Source organism: Hordeum vulgare, chromosome 7H, assembly GCF_904849725.1.
Source record: "Hordeum vulgare subsp. vulgare chromosome 7H, MorexV3_pseudomolecules_assembly, whole genome shotgun sequence".
NCBI classification, from domain to species: domain Eukaryota; kingdom Viridiplantae; phylum Streptophyta; class Magnoliopsida; order Poales; family Poaceae; genus Hordeum; species Hordeum vulgare.
In genome coordinates, this window is record NC_058524.1 from 508117708 (window position 1) to 508129188 (window position 11481).

At 46.6% G+C, this 11481-nt stretch overlaps 1 protein-coding gene across 2 annotated transcripts; it reads right to left on the reverse strand.

Annotated features, from left to right (window-relative positions):
- Positions 1 to 1410: 1410 nt before the first annotated feature.
- On the reverse strand, positions 1411 to 9546 carry LOC123413593 (heterogeneous nuclear ribonucleoprotein 1-like). 2 transcript variants are annotated; one of them, XM_045106529.1, is made up of 6 exons: positions 9074 to 9546; positions 8940 to 8980; positions 4399 to 4562; positions 4182 to 4287; positions 3844 to 4013; positions 1411 to 2241 (listed from the first exon to the last, which is right to left on the reverse strand). In XM_045106529.1, exons 1-6 carry the CDS (start codon positions 9298 to 9300, stop codon positions 1750 to 1752), a joined length of 1200 nt encoding a protein of 399 aa, XP_044962464.1. In that variant the 5' UTR covers positions 9301 to 9546; the 3' UTR covers positions 1411 to 1749. The 2 variants fall into 2 exon arrangements, with proteins under 2 accessions (XP_044962464.1, XP_044962465.1); XM_045106530.1 differs by lacking the exon at positions 8940 to 8980 and having other exon boundaries at positions 9074 to 9249.
- Positions 9547 to 11481: the final 1935 nt, after the last annotated feature.

Below are 11481 nucleotides of genomic sequence, written 5' to 3' on the forward strand. Positions count from 1 at the left end.
CGATCTGGATCCCGAGGGAGATCGCCTCGCCACCCGCGCCGCCATGCCTCCGGCCGCCAGCCCCGCCGCCGAGTGCCTCCCTCCCGTCGCCCCGATCTGGATCCCGAGGGAGATCGCCTCGCCACCCGCGCCGCCATGCCTCCGGCCGCCAGCCCCGCCGCCGAGCGCCTCCCTCCCGTCGCCCCGATCTGGATCCCGAGGGAGATCGCCTCGCCACCCGCGCCGCCATGCCTCCGGCCGCCAGCCCCGCCGCCGAGCGCCTCCCTCCCGTCGCCCCGATCTGGATCCCGAGGGAGATCGCCTCGCCACCGGTTGCCGCGCCGCCATGCCCTCCGACCGCCAGCCCCGCCACCGAGCACCTCCGCTCCCGTCGCTCCGATCTGGATCGGGGAGGGACATCGCCTCGCCACCGGTTGCCGCGCCGCCATGCCCTCCGACCGCCAGCCCCGCCACCGAGCACCTCGGCTCCCTGCCCGATCTGGATCGGGGAGGGAGATCGCCTCGCCTCGCCTCTGGTCGGTTGAGTTGATCCGCTCCCTGCAGTCTACCAAACATCATCTCTTGTATATAAATCTCTCATGCAGTAATATCACACAATCCACCAAACACACATCTCAACCAATCTCTGCATCAACTCAACCAGGCCACACTCACCCAGGATCCCTCATGCGATGCAGGCTAGAGCCACCCAGGCAACCAAACACGCCCTAAGTGAATCCTTCTAGGCTCGGCTAACTTCCTTACTCTTCGCGCTCGTCGAGTCAAAAGTTAATTACAATATTAAAAAAATGAAATTTGGCACATACTCCCTCCGTTTCAAAATATACGACATTTTAGAGATTTTACTATGGACTACGTACCGATATATAAACATATTTTAAAATGTATATTCACTCATTTTGCTTTGGATGTAGTTCATAATAAAATCTCTGAAAGGTCTTATAATTAGGAACGGAGGAAGTAAATACTTCTTATAATTAGGAACGGAGGGAGTAAATACTTAGGGCTATGTAGGTTACTACACATATTTTATTTTCTGAAAATAAAATACATAAATTATTATTTAGATTGCAAAGGCATTTTAATGCATAAAAAACAACACAAATGACTTTTTAAAAATCAAAATGTATCCAATATATTTTCCCGCTATTTTTCCTTTGAAGGGAGTCATTTTACCCTCTCATAATTAATCTTTTTCAGAGGAAAAATGTTTTGAGAAAATCCAGTAAAACCAAATTCAAGAATTGGTAAAACTTCAAATGCATGGAATTAGTGGTGATGATGCCTAGCTATAATAACATTTCAAATTGGAATTAGCTACAGTCCCAATATTCAGGTCACAGATACTTGCAGTTAGCTGCACGGCACGGCTGGTCAGGACTAAAATGCAACAGAGACATCACAGTCCAATTAGAGCAAGTCAATTCTGCCAAGAGTTATGTTGCTTGGTTAGACTGTTACATAGTAATACATCGTGCCAATAGATAGATATTGTTCACGAAGTTGGGTCCAACTTTTTCGAGGGTTCTACAATGAATACAACAGTGTTTTAGCTGAAGCTTCGACATAAAGCTCGTGCTGGTTCAGTTTTCAGCAACTAGAATCTAGATTCACGTCCGATAAAATGAGTGCAATGCAAGAATGCAAAATGTTCTCATCAGACAAGGTCAATGGAGTGTTGCAACTTCTCATAGCAGAAATGAGCGGGTGTATGTGTTTATTATCAGATACTAGGAACCAGCTGTGGACTCATTTCCCATATGGGTGGTACCTGCCGGAGCCTCGACCACTCACGCTCCCACCACCACCCATGCTTCCAGTTCCCCCATAGCCACCATACCCGCCTGCACCTGCACCTGCACCATAGCCACCAGGTGTACCATATGCGCCACCTCCATAGGCACCCCCATATGCCCCATATGCACCATACGGGCCTCCATATATAGAACCACCATAAGCAGAGCCAAAACCTGACCCATAGGCAGGGTTACCTCCATATGCACCATACCCTCTACCGTAGGCACCATATCCTGCACTACCATAGTAGGCTGCTGCAGCTGATCGGTAGTCAGCTCCATGCCCATAGCCACTGCTGCTGCTGATCATGGAACGGCCTCCACCACTGCCGCCGCCTCCACCACGGTATGAACTACGGTGGCCACCTCCTCCATGGCTATGTCTACTGTTAGAGCTTGAATCACCACCACCAGGTTTCCTTGGCTCGGCCCTTTTTATTTCAACCTGCAAAACCCAAGTGGAGAAGTTATCAAAACAATTTATGTTAACCCTGATTCATGTGATTGCCAAGTAAAGCCTCTAAATGGGATCAAATCACATATTTTAATCCTAACTCCAAAATAAACGAAGGCAAGAGTCATGTGGAGAGAGGAGAGGGGATAGAATAGAACTCAGACTCTCGGTTAAAGCCAGATTTTCCACAAATAGATCTCACTACATTTGTAGCTGACCCTTCACGTAGAAACTTAAAGACACCCCATTGTGTGAGTGATCTTGTTGCCGACTCTAGATGACATAGAGAAGTCAAAGAGCCAACACTCAACAACTGCATCTACCTTTATATATACCCTAAGTGGGTTTTCTAAAGCAGAAGTGACACATATTCAGGAGAAATTGGATATTTGAAAGTGATTTCCAGCCAATTTAGTTCAGCCAAGAAAGAATAGACTTCCATCCAAAATCACATGCAACGGAATATGCAGAACAGTCAAAGCCTCCAGCAGTATGATTTTGAACTTTTTATTTCTATAATGGGTTGAACAGCAAACATGGACACTTGGACAGGGTATCAAAAGCATCACACAAGTAACATTCTCTTGAAAATGCAGATGAAAATCATACATAGATTTTTTTTTTAAATCAATAGTTACTTCTATGCTAAAAACAAAGTGTTAGCTCAGTACAGAGTACAGACTAGAGTTCACATGAATAATGCATTCTGAGTAACTTTGGTTCTGATGTGGATATTCAAAACTGAGCCCGGCCTCACATGCTCGCAGATGAACAGTTCAATACAAAAGAAGAACTGAAAAAATAAATTATAAACATGTTCCTGTCTTCTACCCGCGTGCAAAGTTTCATGAAGAAATGACATTGTCCGGTGAAAAGAACAAAATATGTGCTGTAAAAAGGCCGTTTTTAAAGCTGTTTAGAGCACAGTTTTTTCCCAGATCACAACATGTCACTTCGCAATAAATAGCACCCAGTCAAAAGACATTGACATGTTTGTCGTAAAAAAAAATCAGATTCTTCTAAATTTCAACTATTTTTTTCTGATTTAGCATGTGCTCCCAGGAGCCAACATGTCGCCATCTCCATCAAACACCTCTTACATGCTACTATATCTGTTCATTAACATAAGAAGTTTTAGCAGTTCAAATTAAACTGCCAAAACGTTTGCAGTTTGACACTACATGTTAAACTATCTCAATACTAAAAAAACAAAGGAGAAAGGACAGAACGATGATTGACATAGTTGAAAACTCGACAGACATTAACATTAGTTGCTAGCGCTACCGAATCTAATAACTGGAGCAGGAGCCAACATGTCGCCATCTCCATCAAACACCTCTTACATGCTACTATATCTGTTCATTAACATAAGAAGTTTTAGCAGTTCAAATTAAACTGCCAAAACGTTTGCAGTTTGACACTACATGTTAAACTATCTCAATACTAAAAAAACAAAGGAGAAAGGACAGAACGATGATTGACATAGTTGAAAACTCGACAGACATTAACATTAGTTGCTAGCGCTACCGAATCTAATAACTGGAGCAAGAGAAAAATATTAATTTTCATAGATAACAAGAGAAAGCTGGTGACCTGCTTCCCTCCAAGATCATGCATTCTCCCATCTGACATAACCCTTTCAACAGCGTCCTCACTTTCGAAGGTAACAAAACCAAAGCCTCGTGAACGGCCAGTGCTATGGTCAACCATGATTTGATGCTCAGCCACTTTCCCATATGAGGAGAAGTGCTCCTTTAACTTATCTGAAAAAATACGAGTCAGTCATGTTTCACATGAAACAAGTATGCACGAAATTTAGCATATGTTAACGTTGGGACTTGGGAGTATTCAAGTGGTTATGACTTAATACTCGAGAACAAGTTCAGAAAATTTGCTCGCACCCAGAAAACACCTTTTGCTTTTGTATGTACCTTCAGTTAGAGATGCTGGAATGCCACCAACAAAGATCTTTCTTGTCTTGTTAGGAGCATCTTTTGTTGACATTTCCTCTCTAGGCACAGTTCTTTTGACTTCAACCTTAATAGATAAATGTGTAAGAACAGACCCACTCAGATTTGCATGTTTGGTTGTTTAATGCTACAACATAGAAGAACCTTTTCACCTAACTGTAAACAAAGGAGGCCTTACCGTTCTTCCATCTATAGTATGTTCATCCTCCAGAACCCTGTCAATCACAGATGGATCAGAAAATGTAACAAATCCAAATCCACGAGGCATCCCAGTATGCTTGTCTTTCATGATCACAGAATCAGTTATAGCTCCATATTTCTGAAAATGCTTGGTGAATTTTTCTGCACACAACCAAATGAGTCATCAGTTACAACTCCGTATTTCTGAAAATGCTTGGTGGATGTTCTGCAGACAATCAAATACGGCGTGAGAATGCCAAACTAAGCAATGGATAATAAAAAATCATAACTCATGTAACGACAATGATGGAAACAATTGACACTATTAATAGTTTTCTCCAATGAATTCATAAATTTTAGTGAATTCAAATGTCCAGATTGTGCTCCTCTTTTTTGTGTTTAATTAGTAACTAACCGTAAGCTCCTCGAATGCACAGATACTTCAGCGAACCAGCGAATCCGTATCGGATACCGTATCCGATACCGATATTCCTCCGATACGTATCAGTGGAGTATCCAAGAATAAACGATTTAAAACAATTGTGATACTTGAAGGATACCCTATCGATACTTTTTGGATACGGCCCAGCCCAGTTAAGAGCCCACTCAGCCCAGTTAAGAGGCAACCAGCAACCCTAGTACCCGATGCCCCCCATCCTTTCCCTCCTAGCTTCCTTCCTCCCTCCCGAGCTCACACAAGGCAGCGGCTGTGTACCCGGCGGCTGCTCACCCAGCACTAGTGGCGGCGGCTAGCCGGCGACTAGCTGCTTCTCATTCTTCACCAACATCCCCTCTCACACAGCAGCCAGTGATGTACATCTCTCTTCTGCTCTTCTCCTACCCAGCCAAGCTCATCTCCTCTCTCCTCTGAAGATCTCATATTCTCATCTGACATCTCCTCCAGATGGCTCCTCCTGTTGAACCTCCTGATGTACCTACGAATCTAAGGGCGCTATTGTGGAGCCATGTTACAATTACAGAGAAATCACCTGGAGGGGGCAACACTATATGGAGTTACTCAAGATTTTCTGCTCATTTGCCGAAGAAGACAAGGAGCCAAGGAATCCACGCATGTAAAAAGCTCACAGTTGACATTCTGAATGCGCTTAGAAGAGTTTCTGCTCGCTTGCTGAAGAAGACAGTGTTCCTAACTTCCATACTTTATTTTTTGAATTTAAAAAATTGTAAAACATGTCCCCCGTATTGGCACTTTTTCAAAATGGCGAATTTAAGTATCAGTATCGGCCTGATACTGATACTGATACTCGTATCCGTATTGGTGCTTCGTAGGTAAGCTCCAACGGTCTAAAGTTGTATCAGTAGTTTTCTCCTATAAAACTGGTAAGCTCCACCGGTCAAAAGTTAACAAACAAAGGAGTTGCAAACAAATTCACAGACGGCTAGAGAACGGACTCAAAGTATCATTAATGAACAAGTAGCACCCTTTATCAGACTGCAAACTGATCACTGTGACATCGAAACTATAATACTCCTTTATCCTCTGCCAAAGTAAATAAATTAAACAGCACTGAGTGAGATACATGAGAAACAGTTGCTAGACTCAAATAACAACACAGTATTAACCGGCACAACCACTAAAATTCTGAAAGTGATATACATGAGAAGCCTTTGTTGGACTCAAACAACAGCAAGGTATGAATAAACCATGCTAACCTTAAAACATGAACGCAGACAAACATTATCATGGAAACATACACTACAGAATTTTCTACATAATTGTAGCTTGGAAGTCAGGACGGGAATGGGCCGTGCCGTCCCGCCGGGTCACTGACCCGGCCCAAAAAATCGAGGCCAATGGGTTGTGTGGGTCGGCCTCGAACCATAGTTGGGGTCAGCGGAGCCGGCACCGACTGACCCCATGGGTCAGCAGGGTCGACCCACCTCCGTGCAGGTTCTTGCTTTGCTGCCACTTTTCCTTCCCTAGCTAGTGTTAAAAGTCAGCCCCGGGTTTCCAGTTTCCCCTCATTTGTACCACTACATGTGTAGCTAGCACATATATACAACAAGTGCTCGCTCGATCGGCTGACTCCTCCCTCTGAGAGTAGATATAGATGATCTGCATGCATGGTAGATCACGGCGCTGCGCTTTGCGGGCTGATCGATCATAACCTGCACCAGTGAATCAACACCGATCGACATCGGCGGCCGTCGATCACGTGCGACCTGTTTTGGTTGTCGCCGGGCGAGCAAGGAGACCTCTCCGATGTCGTCAGGGCAAGCCTGCACCTGCCTCATCAGCTGCCAACCCCGGCTGCAGACATGAGGGGGAGGAGTACAGCTCGCTGTTGCTGGAAGGAGGAATTGGTGGAGGCGGTCTGCTCGTCAGCCATGGGCATGGCGATGAGCAGCTGGGAATGGTGGCCATGATGGTGGGCGGCAATACTAGGCTTCCCTCATCTGATCATCACGTGATCTCGCTGCATTCACCGCCGGCGACGACATATACACGGCCGCATCCAGTGCCACTGGCCGGGATGATTCGTCGGTCGGGCATCGAGAGGGAAGGTGAGATGGTGGTCGAGCCGCCGCTGGAGATAGGCGAGCACATGCAGCACATGTCGATCGTCCATCACCCTCGTGTGCCTCCTGCGATGAAGCCAAGGTTAACATATTCTCACCTGTCTGATCTAGCTTCCACACGAACCGATGGGCACTACTACGTGTCAAAACATGCCATACTCGATGTTGCGTGCGTGCGTGCAGGAAGAGCCAATCGAAGATGGTGGTGTGCATCCCGACGACGACGACGACGCCGGGGCGAGCGGCCGGCATAGCACGAGCTGCGAGGTGGTGCCGTCGGACCTGTGAGCGTGGAGGAAGTACGGGCAGAAGCCCATCAAGGGGTCGCCGTACCCGAGGGGTTACTACCGCTGCAGCAGCTCCAAGGGGTGCCCAGCGAGGAAGCAGGGCCGACCCGAGATACCCATCAGGCCAGCAAAGCCATGGGCATTTATAAGAAATGGGTCGCCCCGCGGCCTCATAAATTGGCCTTGAGGCCATGAGGGCCAGGTCCAAGGCCAGGGCCGGGTCGGCCCATTCCCATCCTGACTTGGAAGTAAGTTACCTTTCCCCTATCCCCAACGTTCCGAACTTTACCCTACCCAAATCAACTCGTTATGGATCACAATTTCCTAATTTAACTTGACAAAAGAATTTCAGCTTCCTAAACAGGAGTCAGCACATATAGCAGTCCAAACACCCCCCAATTACAATTAGTCAATTACCAATATTATCATTCATAGCCGTTAAAATTTTGTGAATTTAATACAGCATTCATAAAAGATGCATCTAACATGAAACAAAATCTCAGATCCACACTCAATCCATACATATAGAGAAACTAAAAGGAAAAGGTCGGCTATAAATAGTAGCTAAAACTGTTCATTTGCTCCCTCTGTTCCTCAATACATAGCATAAATTGGTTTCGGGTTTTTTTTTAACTACAGAACATATTGTGTTTCTCTCGCAACCGGATTACCTATTTCACCCCTTCCCATACTGGAAGCCAATTACACATGCATGCATGGGGAAACAGGAGGGATAGGAGTGAGCGACATGTGAGGGGAAAAGAGACCAGTGCCAGTTATGGCCAAAGGCTATGGAGAAAGAGAGACAGAGAGAGATTACTCTTGAGTTTTGAGGGTATAAGCATCCATCTAGCACAATTTTATCTACACTTTGCCCTGATCATCATGCGTGCTGGAGCTAAAACACTAAAACGCTGGGCAATATGGAGTGGAGGGAGTACTATTTAGAGCCAAGTTTATTGTTTTCGTTTCTTTATATGTGCATAAAATTTTGACCTGAAATATACTCCCTCCACTCCATGTAACAAAAGGTTTGTGTGAACATTGTAACACAAAGTTCAGAATTTCAATGCTTTTGGGATATCTAAGCAAACCGATCTCAGTATCTCACAACTTTCAAGCAAGTTTCCCTCAGATTAATTAATTTCTTCATGATGGCACCATTCATGAAAATACATGTTCCACCTAAGCAAGCTAGCCAGGCATGCAGGAATGGAGAATTTTATCGTTAATAACAGACACCAAACTGGCTTTAGATAGAATAGCAAGAAATGTGTAGCCATATATTCTTGCTCTGTGTCCCCTTTTTCTTGACCAATGTGCGAAGTAAAAGATCACTGAGATTAGGTTGGCCCACAAATCACTAAGTTATAATTTTGGTTCTTGCCCATTGAAAATATACGGCTGAAAACAATGTATAACCTTCTTACAACAGAAGAAATAAGCAATCCAGAAGTACACTGTATTTTCATGTGATGAGGTTCATCAGACAATCAAGCCTAGCCATGAAATGACGTTGAGGTGCTCTTGTCTTGTAAATGCAAAATAAGTTTGTTTATGTTGATCTAATGCACCTAACTACTTTTTTGTTCTTAACTCTTTTTGGATGTTTGTAATGAAGTCACTTACAGCAGGGGCATTTTGTATGACAGGTCTAAAAACTAAAATCGTCCCCATCCTTGGCAATACCCTACAGGAATTACTTATCTACCTTCGGTTGTCTCCCAGGCTACACCCCCAACGAAAATTTTCCTGTAGAGAAGCACAGACCAAACCAAACGAGTTAACCAAACTTCATCCAGTCCAACAGACCAAACCAAAAACCTAAAAGCGCAACGGACTCACCCGGACCCGTCGGCGGGCTCGGCAGGCACGTCCCTGCCGCCTTGCACGCCACCGGCCTCTCCGCTACCAACGACCTCCCCTCCACCTCCTCCATCTCGCGCCCCATCGGCGGTGGGCCTCTCCTCCTCCTCTTCCTCCTCTACCTCCTCTTCGACCTCCTCTTCCACCTCCTCGTCCTCCTCGTAGCCGTTCATGGCGTCCTGGTTCTCCTCCTCGTACCCTGCCATACCACCGCCAGAGACCACGACCACCACGGCGCCCGAACGGGGCTCGGAGACCCGCGGAACCCTAGCTCCGGATCGAAGCGGGCGGCGAGGCGCAGCGGCTGAATTGCCTGGTAGGAGTAGGCGATGGCGTTGGGAGGGTGGTGGGGTTTAGGGGTTCGTGGCCGGAGCTAACCCTAGCTGCGCCGCTTCGAGAGCTCGAGTGAGGTTGGTGGAGAGAATGAGGGGCGGTGGACGGTAGGGGGGGTGGCGGCGGAGCGGTCGGGAGGGGATTTTAGCCCGGTGCCGTGTGAGCCCGAGCTGGCTGGGACCGTCGGATGGCGCATCACGATTCGTGCCGTCGCTAAAAAAGTGCCGGGCTATGCTCTCGCTTTTCCGTGGCTTCCCGGAATGGCATCGTGTTCGATTCGATTCGAGTCGATTACAGCGATGATGCTTTCTTTTAAAAAAAACATTATCAAACTTTATTTAACCTCCCACAACCAGGATTTCATCAGAGATTACATGTAGAATGCAGCCATGGGGTTCGTTAGGCCAAAACCTGCAAAGTTCCTTAGTAACACCTTCTCGAACTAACAAATGTGCACACTGGTTCCTGTCCTTCTAACCCACGAAACTTTGAAACCTTGGAGAGTCTTTCCCAGCAGCTTGATTTCTTCAACTATTGGGCCTGCCGCACTCAAGTTCTTTGTCTGCTCGTTCACCATGGCTGCCACTCCCTTGCTATCGACTTCAACATGCACCCTGGTAGCTTCCGATTGGATCGCCAGTTGCACCGCCTTACGGCAAGCAAGTAACTTGACCACCTCGGAATCAGAGACATCCCGAAACACATAGCATGCACCCCCTCTGTACGCACCATCATGGTCTCGGAGGACCACTCCTCTGCCACCACGATCTCGTAACTTTGCCAAAGCTCCATCAGAATTTGCCTTGAGCCACCCTTGCTCTAGCGGATTCCATCTCACAACCGGTGTTGGGTTGGTACTCCTTGGTTGTTTCATATGAATGGCAGTCCATTCTGTGATGTGCTGATATACATTATCTGCAATCACTCTAGGATCCACAATTATTTTCCCTTCCCTAGCATCATTTCTTGCTAGCCATAGCCCATACACAGCATGTACCATAAGCTCCTGCTCCGAGCTCCCCGCCTCCGCAAACCACTGCAACAGCCATGAGGCAAGCTCTCCATGGGATCCTTCAGACACCTACGGGATCGCCACCGGAACCCCTTTCTCAGAGCTTAACACCTTCCAGAACATGGTTGAATGCGGATACTCTCAGAAGCAATGCAAATTTGTTTCTTCTCTGCCACAGACCGTGCAAAAAATGTATGGTTTGATTTTCCTCCGGTGTAGCTCGGCACCGACAGCCAACCCATTTTTTATCAAACGCCACATATGGATCTTTACCTTCCCAGGAGCATTGGTATTCCAGAGCGCAAGCCAGCTTTGATGTTTATGAACCGATGATGAGGACTCCGGCCGTCCGAATTTGGTCCTTTTTGCGTCATACAGAGACGATAAGCTGATCGTACGCTGCACTAGCCCAACTTGGTGAAGTTCCATGCTAAATGGTCGCTGCTACCCGGGCCACCAATGGTGATTTGCTTTATATCGTATGCATCATCGGCTGTGAACATAGCCTGCAGTTTTTCATGGTCCCAAGCAGTTCCATCGGCACTTAGTAAGTCGCTGACATGAGTTATTCCATGTACGAAAACCTGCCCTAGAGGTTTTAAACTCCCTGCCCTTGGAATCCAATTTTCATGGTGTATGTTAATGTCCGCCCCATCACCAATACGCCAAACCACTCCTTCTCTTAGCAGTTCCCTCCCATGAATGATGCTCCTGAAAGTGCACGATGCACCATTAGGGCATGTAGCATTCACGATCGAGCACTCCTTGAAGTACCTAGCCTTGAGCACCCGGGCACCCAACGATGAAGGGGATTGAAGAAGTCGCCACGCTTGCTTTGCCAGCAAAGCCTGATTGAAGGCTTCAAAATTTTGGAACCCCATACCTCCATCTCTCTTTGACAAACACATTTTATCCCAAGCTATCCAATGCACCTTCCTTTCCCCTTGAGCTGCACCCCACCAGAACTTAGAAGAGATTGAAGTCAAATTCCCGCACATCTTCTTTGAGAGTTGAAAACAGATCATTGTGAAGGTTGGAGTTG